Source organism: Tachypleus tridentatus, chromosome 9 (assembly GCF_004210375.1).
Source record: "Tachypleus tridentatus isolate NWPU-2018 chromosome 9, ASM421037v1, whole genome shotgun sequence".
Lineage (NCBI taxonomy): Eukaryota > Metazoa > Arthropoda > Merostomata > Xiphosura > Limulidae > Tachypleus > Tachypleus tridentatus.
The window spans coordinates 124,851,211-124,874,780 of NC_134833.1; the positions used below are offsets into that span (position 1 = coordinate 124,851,211).

Consider the following 23,570-nt stretch of genomic DNA (forward strand, 5'->3'; position numbering starts at 1 on the left):
CACTCCGATCACGTGCTACCATCTTCAAAAATCTCACTCCGATCACGTGCTACTACCTTGAAATATTTCAATCCGATCACGTGCTACCATCTTGAAATTTGGTTTACATTTTATTTTATTTTCACCACAAGATTTCTTTACTGGGTAATATTTTAACAGTTTCTGTTGTTGGCGGTTATTTTTGATTATTCGATAAAAATAATTTGAAGTCCAGTCCACTTAACGATAAAGAAAGCAATTTATTTCTTCAACCGAAAGTACAAGTTATACAAGCTACGTTTACGGAAAGCCTAATTCACAAACAGAAATCAGCTACTTTATAGTTAAAAGTATTCTCGTATCTACGGAACAAACTTAAAAAATATAAATCACTGAACTCTATTACTATATAACTAACTCATTAACTAACAAAGATTAACTCACTCACTGTCTAACTGGCTAACTTACTAATTGACTTTGGTGTTTTTATACAATACATATTCTCCCAGGTCTCTGGATAATTAGAAACGTCATGTCTAATGAAGACACTCAGGTAATTTTCTAGGCGTCACAACTTCCTCTAGCAAGCAATACAAAACATATATTAAAAATATGGCTCGCAACAATACCATCCACTGCATCTTTAAAAAGTTTCTAGCGGCTACATTTCAAACATCGTAATCGTACAAGATAAAAAATAAATTTAAATATTCTTAGAGTTAGGTGAATTCAGTAATTTAGTGCATATTATGAGTCGCTACATAAAACAGAGTGAACTAATGTGTACTCATACGTGTGGCTTGAGATCAGGATAACATATACTCTTACAAAAAGTAGAATAAAGGCGAGCCATGTGAGGATGGCTGATTCAGAAGTTTCTTGAAGTATGAATTACTCAGCATTGGTAACAACTGTGAATTCTGTTTCTACACAGCCTTTGTCCTATTTATAATGTATGGCATGTAGTTGCCAATAAAACCCAAGTTTACATATTTAAAACTAATAAAGTGAATCTTTAATTCTTTTCGTTATAATTGAAATGAAATAAAATGTTCAGTTGCGTTGATATCAATATACTCTTAGCGATGAAACAGTCCAAGTTTCTGAGACAGATCACGCACGTTTTATACCTAGCCATTTTACATACAAGATAACAAATATAATATCAACAAGTTTTGATTCTAATCCAACCAACAAAGAAACTATATATATATAAACGTACGTGAAACATAAACAGTCTAACAAAGTGCACCAATTTTGTTTGTGTGTATTCAAAATGGTTATCAAGGAAACCAGTACCAATTCTGTTGTTTCTTACATGCTGCAGTTGTTACGAACGTATGTACATGATATATACAGAGTGACACGATTATTTTAAATGTTATATCGTGACTTATACACAACTATATCACATATCCTGTTCGTTGAGCTACTACATGTGAAGATATCCAACGATCCAGGATGCTGTGTTTCTTATACACCAAAATAAATATTTAGATATATAACATTTTTGAAAACATATTTTTGAACACATTTTACCTTACTTTATATTCGTTACAGAAGGCTATTTAATAATATACTTAATACCTGTGATTGATGTACAGAATATTTTGTATATACATTTTTCTAATGAATATCTGTAACTTATTACTTAGTGATATCCACAAATAACTGTTGTTCGTAATATCTGCTGGGGTAATTTACCAATACTCATACAAGACATCTTTAAGATTATTTAGCGATATATATGTCAGGCTCAACTCTAGATATTCAGAATGTCTTTTAGAGTTTATTTACTGTATTCTACAAAGTATACGTACACTGTATTTTATGAATTATTTACTAAACATCACGAAACTAACTGATATTTGTCACAAATACCTGTTGGAGGCTTCTTATTGATATCCACTTTGTTGCAGTTTGGAAGTATTAAACGATATTCATAATATTTGTTAACAGTTATTTACTAATACCCATAACACTTCCTAGAGGTTATAAAATTAGATACTCATAATAGTTATTTGTTTAGAGTCATTAATTTATACAGGGAACACTTACAGGACGTTATCTACTGAGTACCTAGAATATATTTTTATACGTTTTACTAGGTATGTACACTACTTAATGGAGATAATGTACTGTATTGGAGGTTTCATATTGAATATTCAAAATACTTACCAAATGTTATGTAAAGAATATCAGTTGGATGTTATTCACTAAATTCCAAATAAATAACTGATTAAATATCATAATACACGTTGGAAGAAGGTTATTATTCAATATATACCTGTTGGAGATTTAACACTAGATATCCATAGTTCTTGTTAATATTATTTATATATTCCATAATATCTGTCTGAGGTTATTTAACATATTCCAGAATACCCGTTGGAGGTTTTTTGCTGAATATGTAAAAATCCGTTGAAATTGTATTTCACAGTACGTATTAGGGATTATTCGATACAATCCACAATGCCTGTTTAATGTTACTTACTACATATCCAATGTTATTTCCCACATATATAGTCACATATGGAAAAACGCTTGTAAGCCAGAAACGTGGAGTATACATATTTCTTCTTGTAGTTTAGTGTACTAGACACCATTCACTGGATGACGAGTACGTCCATGAACCTTGTGGTAATCTGTACTGTTTATTACCTCTTGGCCATGTTGCAAGTCATAATCCACGACACTCGTGATTTGGTCTGACTCTGAACCTTGTGCTTCGAGAGAGCCATAGTCATTAAGATAGGGATCACGGTCATCCGGCCAGTCCATATATTGGTCATAAATTCTATTTCTGGCACCGCTGTGAGGATGGTTAGATGAGGAAGGCGTCACTGCTTGATGTTCTAGAGTCTCGCCAGACTTGGGTAACATGACATGTTGATCAAACTCCGATGAAAGCTGGAAATATAACTTACTTTTAAGACTATTGTTGAAAACCAGCGTTTTTAAGTTTACTTCTAAGCATATACGTGTATTTGTTTAAATATATAATTGAACAAAAATAGCACTGGTTCTACCCGAATTATATATAATCAATAATTTAATTAATTCGTTTCATATGTCAGGGTTAATACAAATTTATACTTCTAAAAGTTTTCAGTTAAAATGTGATCGAATCAGTCAAACTTACAGTTCACCAAGTGCGCATGTTCCACTAAGTTTGATAACCTGAGACGCCACCTGAAGGAAGCAAGCATGTTTGATATGAGATTATATGTTTTTAATTTGGTAAAAACATCAACATAGTTTGGTTGTTGAGCGTTGCTGTAAACCTGGATAGCTCTTCTCGAAATGAATTGACAACTGAACATATGGATTTTCTTGGATCAAGCTACGTTTTACTGATCAGTAAGTAAACAATAATTATTTCTCATCTGTTGATTTCTTTTTAAATTAACTGTGGTCTGTAGCTTATACTCGTGTTAAAAATTGTGAGAAATCTGATGGCTACTCAGGAAGTGTTGTCAGATCTCAACGAAAGCCCTTTTATTCATGTACTTAACATTCGTTCTTCAGCCGTGAGGAATCGAACCTCGAATTTTAGCTTTGCTAGTCCGCAAATTTACCGCTGATCCACCAGGTAACACTGCATGCGCATTCCATATTTTTCACTAACACATCAATAAAATCCATCAATGAACACTTATTGTCACTATCACGGAAATTTATTGTAAAAGCTTTTAAATTGGCATGTTTACAAGTGTAGGATAAAATCACAGTTATTATTTGTATAAAACGGTAACAGAGCTTTAAAATAAATTCTTGTTTACGAGAAACCCACTTGAAAAAAATGTATCTCATAACGGCTGGTACGGGTATTAACACTTTTATTGATAAGGAGAGAACAACATTTCAACCTTCCTAGGTCATCTTCAGTAAAAGTGTTAATACCCATACCAGTCGTTCTGAGATAAAATGAACTTTGTTGAAGCAAACGTGTATTTTGTAACTCTTTATGAAACAAAATAGATATTAACTAAATTTAAATAAAAATACAAGTAAGGAACGTTTAGGATAATTTACAATACCAAAACTCCTGCTTTAATTCAACTAAAATATCCAAAATAGATAGTCTAGGTTTCGATTCTTGCTCAATCGTAAATCTAATGTTTTGTATTTAAACACTAAGTCGTAGAAGAAACTGGATGCGCGATAAGAATCTGAAACTATTTTTCAAAATAGTTTTGGTAATGAAACGGTATGAAAGTATTTGGGCGAAAGTTATGTCACTGTTATTCGTAAAAAAAAAAAAGAGATTAGCATTAGATTCCATTCTAACCTAAACATTCTAACATAAACACAATATAGAACAAATGTTATTGGTGTGGTATTGTTGACTTAAACTACAGAAGTTGGCCAGAAAAATCTACAGTTTATAAAGTTTGGTGTGTTTGCTATGGTGGTAGATAAATGGAACTTAGTGTGTTAGGAAACGATTTTACATTTACGAACCATGGCAGGTGGTTGAGGCACTAGACTCGTACCCCGAAGGTCGCTGGTTCTAATCCCCGAACAGGAAACATGCTCGCCCTTTCAGCCGTGGGGGCGTTATAATGTGACCAAACAAACAATTATGAACAGTTATATAAAAATGATAATAGCTTGAAATGTATATTTAAAACACAAAACTAAACAATGGACTATTTCTGGTCATACTAAATAACTTTTACAGTACTGTTGTAACTACTTACAAAGGAATAGAGCTTATAGTGACTAACTTTTAATTTTAAGGTGAGATGTAATTAAAAGTTCATTAAAGTATTATTATTTGCCATTAAGCTCACCGTATTTAACAATACAACAATAAACGGTTTCAAACTCCGTTTCAGTAGGGGCACGACCTTAATTTCTGCCGATGGAACCTAGTGCCGCCCCTACTGACAGACTTAAAAGTTGCAACCTATTCTTCGTCTTCGAGTGATTTGAATGATTTACCCAAGGTTCTATTTAAATTTTTATTTTTGTCACTACTTTTTACTGAAGCCAAGTGTGTCACAGTGGCTAGCGTGATGGGCCTTGGGTCTTCAGTTCCATGGTTCTTACCCAGTTATCGCTAATATTTAAAACAAAATAATGCTCTGCATTTGGAGCTGCAAGTACATTTTGGAAGCATAGGTTAAATCTCACTATTTGATTATAGTAGTTCAAAAGTTGGCAGTAGGTGGTGTCGACTAGCTGCCTGCCTACTAGTCTATCACTGTTAAATCAAAATAATTCATATATATATATATAGCCCACGAGTAGATTTGTGTGGTGTTTAAAATACGCCAAACCAAATCTTTTACATCAGCGCTGGATTTGTGTGCTGACAAAGATCAACTATATATGAACCTGATCTTCTAACCTCATGGCGTGTTTATAATTTTAGTGTGTGTTTTTAAAGCTCACTATCATACAGCAGTTACACTCTCTTAGAATTGTGATTTCTTGGTTCATTATACACACTGACATAAATTATCGCCTTGAAACGAAAGCAACACACAGGATTATTCAAGACTTGTGAGATAAACATTTGCAGTTTTTTCTGTCAAGAAACAACGATAGTTTAAGACTATTATGACAGATAGATCTTTCAGACATAAGCTTCCATAGTATAGTAACTTTTAATAAATATCAGGTTAATAAATAAATGGGGAACAATTATTAGGGACATGCCTTTTCCGACCTCCTTGCGCGTGTTCTGTCACTTGTAAATCGAACTGGAGGAGTGGAATTATGTCTTGACAGACCAACACTTCCTGCTGTATGATCCAGTCGAGGAGAGAGGATGGGACGGGGGACAGTAGGAGGAGATGCCTTTACAGGCGGGTGTAAGGCTTCCCAGTATTTTTCTAGGATCTCCCCCAGGTGTTCACAAGCGTCTTCTAGTTGATTCTCGTCCAGTATCGCGTCGAACATTTCCTATCAAAATGAGTATATTTGTAGAAACCAGCTATTCTACGACCTTTCCCGCCTATTATTAAGCTCTAAAATTAACATTTAAATAATCACACTCATCAGGCTCTCCTTTAAAGATTAAAACGAATTTTAAAGAAAGGACATCGAGCTACGTGTTACAGGAAACACAAAAGGAGATTTTGTTCAGGAACATGAACGTCCATTCAGAGGAGGCGCAGGGTTCACTTTTTTTTAAAGGAAAAAGAGATATAAAGTTACAGGCGAAATTGGACTAACTTTCTCTAAAGAACAGAGACGAACACTTACTGGAGACACATAACTAACTTTCTTTAAAAAACAGAGACGTATACTTACAGGAGACACGGAACTAACTTTCTTTAAAAAACAGAGACGTACACTTACTGGAGACACTGAACTAACTTTCTTTAAAAAACAGAGACGTACACTTACTAGAGACACGGAACTTTCTTTAAAGAACAGAGACGTACATTTACAGGAGACACGGAACTAACTTTTTTTAAAAAACAGAGACGAACACTTACTGGAGACACGGAACTAACTTTTTTTAAAAAACAGAGACGAACACTTACTGGAGACACGGAACTAACTTTATTTAAAAAACAGAGACGTACACTTACTAGAGACATAGAAATAACGTTCTTTAAAGAACAGAGACGTACACTTACAGGAGACACGAAACTATCTTTAAAGAACAGAGACGTACATTTACAGGAGACACGGAACTAACTTTCTTTAAAAAACAGACGTACACTTACTAGAGACACAGAACTCACTTTCTTTAAAAAACAGAGACGTACACTTATTAGAGACATAGAACTAACGTTCTTTAAAGAACAGAGACAAACACTTACAGGACACACGAAACTTTCTTTAAAAAACAGAGACGTACACTTACTAGAGACATAGAACTAACTTTCTTTAAAGAACAGAGAGTACACTTACAGGAGACAAGGAACTAACTTTCTTTAACGAACAGAGACGTACACTTACTGGAGACATAGAACTAACTTTCTTTAAAGAACAGAGACGAACACTTAATGGAGACACAGAACTAACTTTCTTTAAAAAACAGAGACGTACACTTACTAGAGACACAGAACTAACTTTCTTTAAAAAAAACAGAGACGTACACTTACAGGAGACACGAAACTAACTTTCTTTAAAGAACAGAGACGTACACTTACAGGAGACACGAAACTAACTTTCTTTAAAGAACAGAGACGTACACTTACAGGAGACACGAAACTAACTTTCTTTAAAGAACAGATACGTACACTTACTGGAGACACGGAACTAACTTTTATTTAAGGAATATTTAGTAAAGGCACTGTGTTACATTTTTTAACGTAAGTAATTTATCGAAGTATAACTGGTTAACGTTACTATAAAAAATAGATAAATACTTACAGGTGGACACTGAGCTAACTTTTCTGCTGCGACCATCTGAACATTCAGATTTCTACTTTGAGACTTTCCTCTGGATTTAATCAACCGCTGAAGAACCTATATCAGTAGAATAAAGCCGTTATAAAATCTAAACCATTCACAATCAACATGTTGCATGATCTAAAGCAGACGAACACAGTCGTAATAGGACCTAAAACTAATGCAATACAGTCGTGACATAAAGTTATATGTTGAAACTTTAATAATACAATAGTTGAAGGACCTAGCGAACAGAAGAGCTATAAGACTCGATACTTATAACTATGGTAAAGTCTAAAACAGGCACAGTCAAACTAATCTTCTGATTCAGTGTACGTTTTGTCATCTGTCTGACTAATGCCTTCAAAGCTCACAGCTTTCTTTCCTCAACATTAAGAGCTATACTGTGAAGGCTATTTCCCTTTCTCTCACGCATTACACTGTGACACTAGAAAAGGAAATCGTTTTGAGATCACGATGTTCTGAACTACAATCCTTACGGTGAATCCTAAATATTCTAGGTTATACTGCGGGTATCGAAACTCGTAAACTAGCATTGGCTACCTTAATATATACCAGTTTTATCTTTAAAGTTAAGAAGATTTTTAGTTTGATTTGAGAATACATATTGATAAAACTGTTTAATAACTTTTTCAATCTTATTTCTTAACCTGAACGAAACAAGCTAAATACCTTAATATTGCAAGGATTAAAACTCCTAGAAACAAACTAACTTAAACCTAAATATAGTAATGCCACAGTAACAAGTCTCCTAGAAACCAAGAAACTCAAATACGTATATCAAATTAGCTGGTATGAGCATTAATACTTTTAGTAATAAATCAGAGAACAACTTTTCGACCTTCCCAGGTCATCTTCAGGTTAACAAAAAGAGAATTGGCAACTGACTGTTGCCGGGCGCTTGTCTTAGGGACGAGATTATAACGAGTACGGGATTGTAGGGAACGATGCAGTTAGATGTTAGGTTATTAATTAGTATAGGTAGAAAGGTGTTCCTTTGTATTGGTTTAATTTTAGTTTTAGTTGTTGTGTAGGTAGGTCTTCTTTGATTTTACCTTTGTTTACATTTGTTTCCCTAAGACAAGCCCCAGCAACAGTCAGTTGCCAACTCTCTCTTTGTTAACCTGAAGATGACCTAGGAAGGTCGAAAGGTTATTCTCTGCTTTATTATTAAAAGTGTTAATACCCATATCAGTCGTTATGATCTACATTTTTATTCCAAGTGGGTTTCTCGTAATCAAGTAAAACTCAAATACGGTAATACCATAGTAACAAGTCTCTCAGACACTGTAAATGTTTTCGGTTGTGTAGTAAGCCTTTGATACTCATCACTCAACGTAAGTCTTTCTATGAGATTTTGAGGATAATAATTCTATAAGTTCATAAGATGCAGTTTATGATACACGTTCATTAAACTGAAAATTGGATTTCTAAAAAATGTTCAAAAATGGGAAATCTGCTGTCAGTCTGGTGTTTTAATACGTATAATATAATGTAGGTCAGTCTGGTGTTCTAATACATATAATATAATGTAGGTCAGTCTGGTGTTCTAATACATATAATATAATGTAGGTCAGTCTGGTGTTCTAATACATATAATATAATGTATCTATGAATCTATTCAATTTGACTGCTATCTGTGAAAACCCAAAACCGTTACTATTGTTCCTTTTAAAATTACAAAATGTATAAAGAAATTAACACCACTGTCACAACTGTTTTCTGTAAATAGACACAACAACTGATCAGCTTAAAATTTTCAATTATTATATTAGCTGTAACTGAAGTCAACTTCCTGGCTACTTCAACTTGCTGATATATTATGTATACGAGTCAAGAAATGTTCCTTCGTTGTAAAACATAATAAAGTTAGCTTTTAAAGAGAATTCCTGCAGGAAACAGATCATAAGTTTTTGATGAAAACTCTCGTTTTAATAAACAAAGACGAGCGTGTCAGTATTTCTTTTTACCATCCGAATAGTTCATAAAACATAGATACAAACATAGGTTACGAGAGTCACGACTTCTGTTTTTACTTATTTAAATGTCTCGTTTTCTTTAGTCGAAGGCTACACTGTAAACATTGCTGTCAAAAGTGTCAAACAATTTTATACCACACATACGAAGATTATTTCACACCTTTACATAACTCGGTTCATGGATTTAGGGCTAATCTAAGTTAGACATATATTGAGGGATATTAGCGAGATTATGGACAAAATATTGTTAATAACGCTGGTATCCAATGGTTGATTCAATAGGTTTTACTTTTATTGAGTGCCCTTCATTTATTGTATTATATTGTTCCTCTTAGTTTGTTCGTTTCAACAGTGGAGTCATTTATATTTATATTGTTACAGTTCATATCGCCACGACCAGTCAAGCTCTGTCTGACAACCGTGAATGTGGACAATAACCTAGCAGCGTGGTTTTCATTGTAAAAGAATTCTTAGCAAGGTTGTTATGTCAATAGCACACCACCTTTCCCACATTTCATCTAGCTTAGGAAGACAAAGGTTTCCCAGCATCTATTTAAACATTTCAATCCTATAGAAAAACACAGGCACTGCATCCGGCAACTCGGCTGGTATGCCTTAATATGGAATAGGATGAATATTCATTTCATTTTACAGCTGACTGAGGTAGCATTTAAACTGGAGGTGTGGCTGGAAGTTCTACTTGGCTAACCTATGTCCTGTTAATCTCGTGTACAAGTGGATAGTCTTCTGGATTATGCTGCCTACTGTTAAATGGGATCCGTGGACGACTTTTGTCACTCAGCTTAGTGCTCGTCCATTCTCACCTATTACAAGTTACCACACTTTGTTTCCAACGGCTGAGGAACGATTTGTTTTATGTCTTTTTCTATATGGTTCTGGTTCTCCAAGTTGATCCATATTTGCTTAACAGTGTCAAAAGCCGGCATAAAACCATCTACGTAACGTCAAACAATGCCAAAATGTAGGTCAGAAACAGGTTGTTCGTTCAACTGGGACTTTATAACGAGTGTGATTTTCAAGTGACTTGCTCATTTGCACATTGAAATTTGTTTTGATACAACCAACTGCACTACGTATATTGTTAACGTACACTGATCATAAATTATTAATAATCTTTGTAGGACGAAGACAAAAGTATAAGAGCTTGTTTCAAAACATGTCTTAAACACTCTTATAATAAAAACTTACAAATAACCATGTAAATGACCCAACAATGGACTGCCCATGTTGGCTGTCCTTCAAAGTACTAGTTGACGTTATTGCCTGAACTTGCATTGGGTTAGAAGTAACATTAACAATACATTCAATGTTAAGTACTTAAAATTGATTAATCTAATACTCTTCTTTAACTATTCAACCAGATTTCCAAGCTTTTCATCATTTAACGAACTTTGAGATCCAAATTATAACTTGAACTAGACTAGTAATGCTACATCATGTTACGCCTTCTACTACAAAAATATTTAAACTCAAGAATTTTGTAAAAATCAAATAAATTTCGTAATAACAAACACAGCCAGAAACACGAGCACGGACGTCAAATGTAATTGTTGCACGGCCTAAAACACACACATTACAATCAGTTCCAGTTCCATTTTTTTTAAACTAGAGAGCAAATGAGTCATATGAGAGGGCCAACTCTAAAATAAATTATTCGATTCATGGTTCCCCAATGATTCGGAGGTTGTTCTGCACGACGTTAGTCAGATATCGATACTGATAGTGTGCAGGACACAGATGCCCCATTGCGTGTTTTGGCTTTGCACTTAACAACAACCAGTTAAATTAATTTACAGCATTAGCTTGAGTGGAGAACAAAGTTTCAGGGGGATGTCCCTCCTGTAACGCTTTCCCTGGTCACAGCAGTTTTATGACTTTCAACAGACCCTAATGAGGTCATTGTACGATATTAGATAAATCTGCTATACCTGTTACAGGTCCTAAATCAGATATGTTGCAATTATTGTAAATCCTTAACCATTCATAATAAAAACTGTTAATTAATATATAATATTTCATCATGATAATAAGAGACTATTGGTACGTTTGTAAAAATTTGGTAACAGCCTTCAAGAAATTGAAATTTGACAAAAACTACTAACACTATCAGGCACAATTAAAGTTTTTTTCACGATAGTAAAAAGCTGAAAAGCAACATCAGGATGAAGCAATCTACTTGGCTTTCTCATCGTATCAGTACATATTAAGGGTGTGTCACAGAAAGTAGACTGCATGTTTTTATAGACACTGTAGTATAGTGAAAAATCCATAATTCATAAAATATATAACAATTAATTATATAAAGACCGGCCTAATTGCGATCGTAGCTTTATTACCTAAATGATGAAGATGTCGTACACGAGAATGAGGAATAGGTCGTCATGGTTACGTGCAGGAACAAATGAAGTTTTATTGTAACAAAAAAAAAATCTATTATATTAGAAAAATCACAGTCGTCAAGGAAACGATCGTACAGTTCATTCGTACAGTACTTGTTCATTAGCTGTAAAATCAGCTAAAAACTGAAGCAAAAACAGTTTTATGAAACTGAAAAACTGACGAAATTTCATGAAAGTTTACAAAATAAGTAGTCGAATGTAAACTATCTTAATGTGAAAATAACTTCCTCTGCTATGATAGAAATAAATCGTATCGATAAAGAAATTTTGGGCTTACCAAAAACTAGCATTTAACGTTTACGGTAATTTTTTTTTACCCCATTACAAAGAACGCTTTGTTACGTCACACAAATTCACAATACTGTAAATGGAAATGAATATTTGATTCACCTTTGGGGAAGATATTTTAAGATATACAATAATAGGTGATAGGGAAGTCTTGGTAAGCTGGGAAGGGTGGTTTATTGTATCACAGTCTAATACCACCAGCTGTAACGTCCGAGCTAATTCAAATATTCTTTCTATTTCCTCCTGGACCTTAGCTGGAAAGAAAGAAAATTTAAATTCACTAGTTATATTCATCAAAACTACAAAGATTTCACTCTTATTTTAGGCTTAATAGCAGTTCATGTTAGTTCAATTATACGAGCAATATCTTGTAAATTTTTGCACCAAAATACTCGTTACACTATACAGTTATAGGTTCACAAACGACGTTAAACATGATTCAGAATAGTCGAATACATTGACAAGGTATTCAGGTCAACAACAGTTACAAAAACGAGTACAGTGTGTTTGGAATATTATCATCAGACAATCTTCTAATATTCCAAATTCCTAAATGTCTAAATAAAGTATTAAAATATAATAGGCCTAATGTATGAAAAGTATATTTAGTTCTAATAATGCTTCGCCAGTTTGGAAGAGGCGTTCGCACCATAACAGTTGCTGTTGAAAAGATTGTCAACACCTTCAGGTATATATATATATAAAAGTATTAGGTGGGTAACTGTTAATATGCTTATTACATTATATTACCAAATTTCATGGCACTTAATCTTATCCAGGTGGTTAGAGCGCTAGACTTGCAATCCTGAGTTGCAGATATGAATATTTTGCTCTTTCAACTGTGGGGGCGTTATTATATGACGCTCAATCTCATATTCATCGGTACTTGCGTAACCAAAGAGTTGGAAGTAGGTGGTGATGACTTGTTCTAGTCTTTCACTGTTAAATTAGGGACGGCTAGTGCAGTTGGTCCTCATGTAGCTTTAAGCAACATTACAAAAAACCAAATCGTACATCTATTCATACACATGACATAGCATAAGTTTACAGTTTTACAACGATAAAGTTCAGGATTCGAACCCTTGCTGTTGGTAGAACGCAGATAATCCATAGTATAGCTTTACAGTAAAATAAACAGAGATTTATGTTAAAAATTGCGAGTTGGAGTATGCGTCAAACATTGGAAGAGTTTCTCTTCTTTTATATACATAAATATTTCTTGTTCATAACTGAATTTGTGCATATTTCTTTCTCTCGTAAATTTGACCCTAATGTTTCACTTTTCAGCCAAAAGAAGGAAAATTTGAGCACTAACTGTGTTAACTAAGTTTAGTGGATTTGTCATCACCATGAAGACAAACTTGTCTATGCTTACAACTGAAGTAAGCCTACTTTATACTACTCTGAGAAAGAAAACAAACTAAATCATTGGCTTAGTTTGTTTGTTTGTTCTGAGTGTTCGCGTAAACACTTGAGAGAAGGCAGCTTGTCATCACCACCCACCGCCAACTCTTGGGCTGCTCTTTTACTAAGGATAACTTTTATAAATTCAACTTGTTTCTTTAAAAGTTTTTCTTTGCTTACACTTTTTCACGATGCTTCCATGGTCCCTAACACCCTCACAACTGAAATGGCGAGCATGTTTGGTGTGACTGAAATTCGAACCCGTGACCCTCAAATTACGAATCGAGCACTCTAGTCATATGGCCATACCGACCCAATTGGTTTAGCTTCTACGATGTAGGGAACGGTTGTTGTGCTAGACCGTGAATATATGGGCCCATGGTTCTCTTTCCGTTCATGAAAAATATTGCTTTTCACTTTGGGGTCGTGGGTGACGCTCACGTCCCACTGTTTCACCAGAGTAGCTCAAGAGTTGACGGTGAGTGCTAAAGACCAATTGCCTTCCTTCTAGTCTATCAGTTTATTATTAAGGACATCTTGGCTGATAGGTTTGCACGAATATCGGAGACATAAAAATATGTAACGTAAAGGGTCTCTTACCTAAGCACGACGCGCGACTACTAGATTTCTCCACAATAGCTCGTTTACTTGGGTTGTTCAGCAAAGATCGCTTGGCCAAGGAGATGTCGGACGTCACCCGTGTGATGATAATCCTAAAACAAAAAAAAATCTAATAAGTTACAACAAAACATTTGTAACAGTGGCATGACAAACACTAAATACTCACTAAAAAAGCGGTAAACCTGTTATCATTCTTACGTTTAATGCAGATTTTAAGAAAACATGTTGCTAAAATTTTGAGTCTGAAACGCGTAGAAAGTAAGAATAAATCAAAGGTATTTTGCAAACTTCACAACGTTCCATTTTAAATATCCGACTTTAAAATTGTGTTTGTTAATGTTGTCTAACATCATAAGAAAAACAATGGCAAAATAATTTAAGATTGTTTTGACAAATTCCAGAAATATACTCAAAATATTACCTGAAACAGACTATGTTTAGGAAACAGCTTAACTTGACTAATGCTAACGAGAACAAGTGAAGTAGTATACATCATCTCACACGTAATTAAGAGTACAGACGATTAACTTTGCTTTTATCTAATCACTGTTTAGATTGCTTTGCTTAAATTCGAAGGCCATATATCTCACTCACACTTAGATCACAGAAACAACATATATTAACGCTAAATAACTTTTATAAATTCAACTTGTTCTTTAAAATACTTTTTTTCTCTGCTTACTATTTTCACGATGCTTCCATGGACCCTGGCCGGGTGAGTTAAGGCGTTCGACTCGTAATCTGAGGGTCGCGTGTTCTAATCCCCGTCGCACCGAACGTGCTCGCCCTTTCAGTCGTGGGAGCGTTATAATTGACGGTCAATCCCATTATTCGTTGGTAAAAGAGTAGCCCAAGAGTTGGCGGTGGGTAGTGATGACTAGCTGCCTTCCCTCTAGTCTTACACTGCTAAATAAGAGACGGCTAGCGCAGATAGCCCTTGAGTAGCTTTGCGCGAAATTCAAAACAAACCGATCCATGGACCCTAAAACGTCGTCAACACGTCCAAAGATTAGGCGCGAAAACGCTGAAAAATATTGTACAAAACAAAACAAAACACAAAAAGGCGTGATGAGGTCTGGGTAATGATTCTTGATGCATCTCAGAACGGCTGGTATGAGTATTAACAAATGGTATGGGCTGTTTGAAAACAGTTCGTGTATAACCACCAAAAAACACATGCAGAAGGAACGTTTAGAATTAGAAACAACGCAAAACATGCAAGTGTTCAGAATGTATTAAGAAACATTGTCATATCCAACAACGCAAAACATGCAAGTAATCAGAATGTATTAAGAAACATTGTCATATCCAACCATGTAGCATGTGAGATATCGGCCATGACCCCCTCCCAAAAAAAAACAACAAAAAAACAAGAAGCACCACAAAAGAGGTATCGGAAGGAAATGGTTAAAAGTTAAAAAGTTAATCCCTTTCTTTCCAAAATACAAGGTACATGAGATAGTCATCGTGGAAGAGATTTGGTTATGATGGTCTGTTACTAAAGTTGATCGAACAATAACTCGATGTAACAAATCCAGTTACATTCACAGGACGCACAGCTGCAGCTCACAGGACGAGTTTTTGACATGTTGTTTCCAAACTTTAAAAACTGAATTAAAATAAACTTGTAAGTTGTTATTTCCCCCTTACCTGCCTTCGAACTTATGTTTTAAGAAATCAAAAATGGCTTTCTGCATCATGTCCGTGACTTCATATCCCTTGAGAGATGGACCGACGAGGACCACTGGCCGGACGGAAGGCACTACATCGTATGGTGGAATGCTTTCTGTCTAAAAAGATTTAACAGAAAAAAATACACTACTTTCCTTATGACACTCTTCCAAATTCTAGTCTAAATTAGCCTACTTTTACAATTACATAAAAAATCAGATATAGGTTTTTTTTATACCTGTCAACAAATTTAGGTTATGCTACAAACAAAAAACGTTGATAGGAAGAAAACTTCCAAAGTGCACATTTCATTTTTTAATGAAAACAAAGAAATTCGTAATGACTACGCTGGAATTTAGAAGAAAACAAATATTTGATGTTTAACGTAAGAAACTCAGTTTGTATGATACAAGCACGATTTCTTAGATTCTAAACAGAATATATTTAACATATATTTGATCAAACCTGTAACCACCACAAAAAATTGTAAACAACTATACTTAACTTTTTTCTTCCTAGAAAATCTGCGGATTAAATCATAATATTACAATTATTTATACTTAACAGTTTATATCTGTTTTAAATTTAATTTTATAGTTTCATTGTTCTTTGAGCAGTGCCTAATATAAAATTAAGCGGTTAAAGCCTCACGACGAAGATAGCCCAAGTTTCGGTTTTAAATTACCAAAAAATGTCAAGTGATAGGAATATAGGAACATTAAAAAACAAAGCAAAAATAATGAAATGAATTTCCAAACTATGAAAAAAACTTGCATAATTTTAAACTTTATTTCTGAACTACAATTTGATTCTAATATTACTAATGTAAAATAATATTAAAATAGTTTAAATTTTCAAAGTAACTCTGTAAAAAGGTCGTGACACGCGCACTTTGACCTACCCCAAACAGATTGGGTTGAACCTTGCCTTGACAACATAACACGTGCGATTTTCCTGCGAAAATATATTAATATTCAACAAACTACAGGAAATTAAGAAGACAAAATCCTACGTCTTGTACTTTGTCGTAGTTTAGGTCAGTCCAAGTAGTTCATTTTCCCGATATCTATTTCTTAGTGTGACAAAAATTTTCGATGCTGTCGCTTGTTTACAGAGGTTTATTTTTACGTATTGAACTAACGCTTTCGTATCTCATTGAAACTTCTTGATGGTTAACATTTTGTCGGTACTACGTTCTGTGAATGTAGCGATACTGAGAACAATTCAAACAAAATAAGATAATCAAGTTCAGTTTAAGTGCCTGAATATCGTCCGTCCTCTTCAGACTACGAAGTCAATATAGTGACTCATGTCACAAACTTACGTTTGATTTACTTCTCACCTTCTTTGAGTCAGTGTAATGCCTGATTCATGTAGCAAAACTGATGTTTGACCAACTTTTTACCTTCTTTACGTCAGTGTAACGACTGATTCACGTAACAAAACTGATGTTTGATCAACTTCTCACCTTTCTCAAGTCAGTGTGATAACAGATTCATGTAAGAAGTCGATGTTTAATCTACTTCCCATCTTCTTTAAGTCAGGGTAAGGAAAGATTTATGTGACAAACTGATGTTTAATCTACTTCCCACCTTCTTTAAGTCAGAGTAAGGAAAGATTCATGTGACAAACTGATGTTTAATCTACTTCTCACCTTCTTTAAGTCAGTGTAAGGAAAGATGTGACAAACTGATGTTTAATCTACTTCCCACCTTCTTTAAGTCAGTTTAATTACTGATTTGTGTAATAACTTGATGTTTGGTCTACTTTTCACCTTCTTTAAGTCAGTGTGATAACTCATTCATGAAACAAACTGCTGTTTGATCTGTATCTCAGAACGGCTGGTAGAGTATTAACACTTTTATCGATAAGGAGAAAACAACATTTCGACCTTCCTAGGTCATCTTCAGGTTAAAAAGGAAAGAGTTTGAATGTAAACGTTGATGGACACATGTCTTAGGGACAAGAGTATAAATGGGTACAGGATTGTAGGGGATGTTGCATGTGGATGATAGGTTATTAATTAGTATAGGTATAAAGGTGTTCCTTTATATTGGTTTAATTTTGGTTTTAGTTGCTGTATAAGTAGGGCTTTTAGTTTTTGGATTTGTTTATGTTTGTTCCCTACTTAATATCTGGGCGTTTTCTATGGTTATGTTGTGTTTTGTTTTATTTGTAGTGTTCGAAAACGTGTGAAGGCGACTTTTTGTGTTCTTTGAACATGGTTTCCATTTTTCTGCTTGTTTCTCCAATATAGAAGTAGTGGCAGTTGTTGCATTGTATTTTATCAATTATGTTGGTGTTGTGTTGGTCAGTGTAGTTTTTACATAGTATGGACTTTAGTTTTGTACCTGGTTTTTGAATAAATTTGGTGTTTACTGGAATGTTGTGGTTTTGTTATACGTTTTTCCAAATGTTGGTTATTTTTTCGCTGATCTCAGAAACATGTTATTCAGCAGTATAAGGTTTTGTAGTTTGTTGTAACTTGGGATTTTTTGTTGTTTGTTTGTTGTTGGTCTAGGTGTATGTGTATAGTGTTTTCCACATTTTTTTGAGGAAATGTGTTGATGTTGATGAAGTGTTGTTTTATTCTGTTAATTGCATCATTAATTTTATAAAGTGAGAATAGTTTTGTGGCTGTGTTTATTTGGTTTCTTAATATGTTGAGTTTTTGTTTCATGTGTTGAGTCCCAGGAAATGTATAATCCAGTATGGGTGATTTTTATGTGGATTTCTGTTTTGAATTGTGTATCAGTTCTAGTGATTTTGAGGTTGAGAAATGCTATTTGGTTAGTGTTTTCCTGTTCACAGGTGAACTTAATGTTGGGGTGTATCAAGTTAACATGATTGAAAAACTAAGCATGTGTTCTATAGATGTGAATCCAGCAATTGTATCATCAACATATCTGTACCAGTATAGTGTAGAGTGTAAGGCTGAATTGATAGCTTGTGATTCAATCTGTATCACAAAAATGTTGGCTAGAACTGGTGACACAAGATTCCCCATACTTAGGCCATTTATTTGTAGGTAGTTTTGGTTACTGAACATAAAGCCAGTTTTCGTGGTAGTGAATTGCATAAGGGTTGCCAATTGGTTGCTGGGAATGTGTATCAATGGGTTGGGATCTTGGACATAAAGTTCTAAAGCTATATTGCAGGATTCAGTTATTGAGACTTACATGAAAAGGGAGATTACATCAAAACTATCCATTAAGGCTTTATGATTTAGTTAATTAAGAATATATTTAAAGTTGAAGTATTCCTTGAAAAAGGAGCCAGTTGATGTTACATATTTAGAAAATGCCCACACTATATATTTACCGAGGTTGTAATTAAATGATTTATAGGTCGACATTATGGGTTGTAGTGGACAATCAGGTTTGTGTGGTTTGGGGGTGCGAGGTTGTAGTTAAATGATTTATAGGTCAACATTACCGGTTGTAGTGGACAATCAGGTTTCTGTGGTTTGGGGGTGCTGTATAGTTGTGGTGTGCATGAATAAGTCTCTGGAATGTAAGAATAAGTGTTTTCTGAGATTGTGTTGTTGTTTTTCATTTGTGTTAGTATTTTGTTTAACTTGTTTTCATGTGTTCTTGTTAGATTTGTGTTTAGTAGTTTATATTTCTTTGTATCTGATAAGATGTTGTTCATTTTTTAAATGTATTCATTTGTGTTCATTATAACATTTTTTGCTTTTAGAATTTTTATGTTGTTTTATTTTAAGTTGCTTATAGAATTAATATATTTTTGTGTGAGGTTGTTTCTTTAGATTTATTTTCTATGAAATTATGTTGATAGTTTCGTGTGAAAATTCTCTGAAGAAGTTTTTAAGATTCAGTTTTGAGGAATCTGATCTACTTGTTACCTTCTTTAACTTATCGTAATGACTGATTTACATAACGACCTAATATTTGATTAACTTCTCACTTTCAATGTGATGATTTGTGTAACAAACTTATGTTTGATCTACCTCTCACCTTCTTTAAGTTAGTGTAATGATTGATCCATGCATCAAACAGAAGTATGATCTATTTCTTACCCTCTTTATATCAGTGTGATAAATTATTCATGTAAGAAATAGATGTTTCATCTACTGCTCACCTTTTTTAAGTCAGTGTGATAACTAACTCATGTAACCAGTTGATGTTTGATTTACTTCTTACCTTCTTTAAGTCAGTGTAAGGAATGATTCATGTAACAAACTGATGTTTAATCTTCTTCTTACCTTCTTTAAGTCAGTGTAAGAATGATTCACGTAACAAGCTGATGTTTGATTTACTTCTTACCTTCTTTAGGTCAGTGTAAGGAATGATTCATGTGACAAACTGATGTTTGATCTATTTCTTACCTTGTTTAAGTTAGTGTGATAACTGATTCATGTAACAAACTAGTGTTCGATCTATTTCTCACCTTTTTAAAGAACGTTTTCCTCTTTTCTTTGCATGGATGTCCACTGATGTTGGTTTTACCAAGCTTCATGTTACTAGTTGTATCACTGTCTTCTCCGCGGTTGCTGTCAGTATAATTTTGCTCCACGTCAAATCCTGGAATAAAACAATAATTATCACTTCAAGGTTTCTACTTCTAACAGTACTTTATATTCTGTGTATTTAAAACTGTTTCTTTCTAAAAATCTCTAGCTTCTGAGCATTAAAGTACTTATACATAATTATACAAATATGTACACATTTTACACAATTCTAGAAAGTATGTATGTATGTGTATTTAAAACTGTTTCTTTCTAAAAATCTCTAGCTTCTGAGTATTAAAGTACTTATACATAACTATACAAATATGTACACATTTTACACAATTCTAGAAAGTATGTACGAAACTGTCTTTTGTATATCGTCCTTACTTTTTAATATTGTAGTTTCTTTGATGACTGATAACTAATTTTGACTGAAAAATATGGCCTATGCATGACCAGTGTATTGGACTAATGTTCAGAGTTTCTCCTGACCTCAAGGTTTGCAAGTCTTAACTCTGTTTCCATTACACAGGTAAGAGTCAATCTCGCTATTGGAGTAAAATTAGCTGCTTCAGATGGTGGGTTCCACATTTAATAGCTAAGGACATCTATGCTGTATCTCAGGGGTTTCCCACGTGCCCCTCACAATAAGATGTCGTTCAGATGAACAAACAAACAAGTATGCAGTATAGACTACTATAATAGAGATAACACAACTTTTAACATGTGTTATTCACAAGGTAGGGATAGCAGAAAAGTGTTATGTAAGTAATCACTGGCCCAGCATGGCCAAGTGGTTAGGGTATTCATAATCAGAGTGTCGCGAGTTCGAATCTCCGTCACACAAATTATGCTCACCCTTTCAGCCGTGGGTGCTTTATAACATGCTGTGAATTCCGCTATTTATTTCTAAAGGAGCAGCCCAAGAATTTGCAATAGGTGGTGATGACTAGCTGCCTTCCCTCTAGTCTTATACTGCTAAGTTAGAGGCGACTGGCGCAGATAACCCTCGTGTAGCTTTGCACAAAAATTCTAAAACGAAACAAAGCTATCGCGAACAGCAGAGTTAAGATTCTACTAAAAACCAGTAACTTATATATTGGGTATAGCAGGGTTTAGGTTTCAGTTTCTCTTGATGACGAGAAACCCACTTGAAATAGAAATGTATCTCAGAATGGCTGTCGTTTTGAGCAACATTTAGGTTTCAGTTTTTTGTGTAATTTGGACGTGAACTAGGCAGTGATATACTCCTTGGAATAATATATATATAAATTTAAGCTCTTACGAAAACTGAGTTTTATTTGTAGAAAGTCAATTAGATAAAGAGGTTATTAAATTTTTCCGCATCGTTCAAATCAACTGGAATTACTATTTGTTTTAACAACAGAGTTAGTGACGCACGGTTGTTCAGTTTACAACTGTAATTTCTCTCTCTTTAGCAGTAAAAGCGATTATATCGCTGGGAACGAATTTCAGACTGATCACATAAACTTCCAACTAAATAATCGCAAGTTAACGAATTCTAAGCAAGACAGAAGCGCAGTTGGAAAATATCGTTTCGATCAGATATATACTTCACTAATTCACTGTTGTTGTAAAATTTAGCCTTGTGTTTTATCTTATGTCACGCCATACAAAACTAAAATAAGTATTCGAAGTAAACTATTTATTTGTTTTCAAGACAAATCCACCTTTAGCTTCTATATCCACTGCAGGGAATCGTATCCCTAATTCTAGCTTTGCAAGTTCATAGACTTACTGTTGTCCCACTGGGTAAATTGATTCACAAACATACGATCTAAATAGCTTAATTTCTCCTAACTGATGTGAGTTAAAGTACATATCACAATTTCATGTACAATAAAGGATGTTAAAGTACACATACGTTTTTCCTAATACAAACGTGAGTTAAAGCACACACCACATTTTCTTCAAACAAATGGGAGATAAAGTACACATTACTTTTTCTCTTAATGGATGTGAATTACAGCGCAAATATTTCTTCCAGAGGAATACACGGCCTTACTTAAGTACATATCAAGTGTGGAAATTTTTTCTCCAAGCAGCTATCATAAAATGAACATTTTTAAAATTCTGGCCTTCGGTATTAATATGTAGTTGGTCAATGGTTTATTTTGGCTCGTGGTAGATTTTAGCATGTTATTTATTACAGGAGTTTCTTTGTGTGCTACATAACAGATCGATCTACGCTCATTAAAATATTGTGTTATAATCTTTTTAAGCATACATTTAGTGATGCTATATTTACTTCCTCAACGAGATACTGTATGACAGTATACGTAATTTTGAGTTGTTGTAAAATGGTAGAAATAATTAGTTTTAAATTTTTGTTTATGATTTAATACTAAACATCCAAATACAAGTCTAAAATTGTCTTATTAACTTAAAACATAAACTATAACAGAATTAAGTGTATATTTAAAATGATAAAAGTTTAGTTTGTTTTGAATTTCGCGCAAAGCCACTCGAGGGCTATCTGCGCTGGCTGTACCTAATTCAGCAATGATAGATTAGAAGGAAGGCAACTAATCAACACAACTCACCGCTAACTCTTGGGCAACTCGTTTTTATCAATTAAAAGAGAGATTGGCCATCATAGCATAACGTTCCGAGGGTTGAAAAAGCAAACGTTATCAGTGACGGTGATTCGAACTCGCCACCCTCAGACTGAGTTAAGCGTCTTATCCAGAAATATTAAAACATATAGTGATAAGTAATGAGCTGATGACCATGTAATTAGATGAAATGAACAGAAAGGCGTATTACATACGTTCAGCTTGTCTAGCACGTGTATTAAAAAGGGTCTTAATGTTAACAATACGTAAAGTGTGTAACATTTAGATTCTTAGCTTACCTGGTGTAGGTGGAGTAGATCCTCTTGAACCAGATGGCTTACTGGACAAAACATCATTTACTAATCCTCCAAGATTGGATGTAGAACCAGACTTGTTACTGTAAAGTCAAGTCAAAAACAGAAAAAGATTGGAAAAAACTGTTTCGAAATGATAGTGTAAATAATTTAGCCGAGAGACGGCCCTGAATTAGTACGTAACCTACCGATAAAAATTGTAAAAGAAAGTCTAAACACGCTTAACAAAATTGAAAAATTCATCGTGTGATTTCTTGGGAACGTATATGGACTTATTTCATGAGATGAGCTGTCAGATTACAGCTTTGTTTCCAATTAAAGTTCAGTTTTTTTTTCTTCACGAACGTAGTATATAAGTAGCTTCACTTTATTTTTTCATCCATATTTTAGATTCAACTCTCTTGACGTGTGTTGTACACGTCTTAACAACTTTACTGTAGTTTTAAATTTAAAACGGTATTTTGAAAGCG

The 23,570-nt window shown here is 34.1% G+C and overlaps 1 protein-coding gene across 2 annotated transcripts in view; it reads right to left on the minus strand.

Moving 5' to 3' along the window:
- Window positions 1-219: 219 nt before the first annotated feature.
- Window positions 220-23,570, minus strand: part of LOC143226280 (voltage-dependent L-type calcium channel subunit beta-1-like) — a 90,939-nt gene continuing 67,588 nt past the window's right edge. For both annotated transcript variants that reach the window (XM_076457035.1, XM_076457037.1), the window contains 8 exons: window positions 23,086-23,183; window positions 20,150-20,283; window positions 15,719-15,858; window positions 14,048-14,160; window positions 12,146-12,297; window positions 7,318-7,413; window positions 5,647-5,892; window positions 220-2,889 (listed from right to left, as the gene is read on the minus strand). In XM_076457035.1, coding sequence (XP_076313150.1) covers window positions 2,575-2,889; window positions 5,647-5,892; window positions 7,318-7,413; window positions 12,146-12,297; window positions 14,048-14,160; window positions 15,719-15,858; window positions 20,150-20,283; window positions 23,086-23,183 — 1,294 coding nt within the window. In that variant the 3' untranslated portion in view covers window positions 220-2,574. The remainder of the gene's footprint in view (window positions 2,890-5,646; window positions 5,893-7,317; window positions 7,414-12,145; window positions 12,298-14,047; window positions 14,161-15,718; window positions 15,859-20,149; window positions 20,284-23,085; window positions 23,184-23,570) is intronic.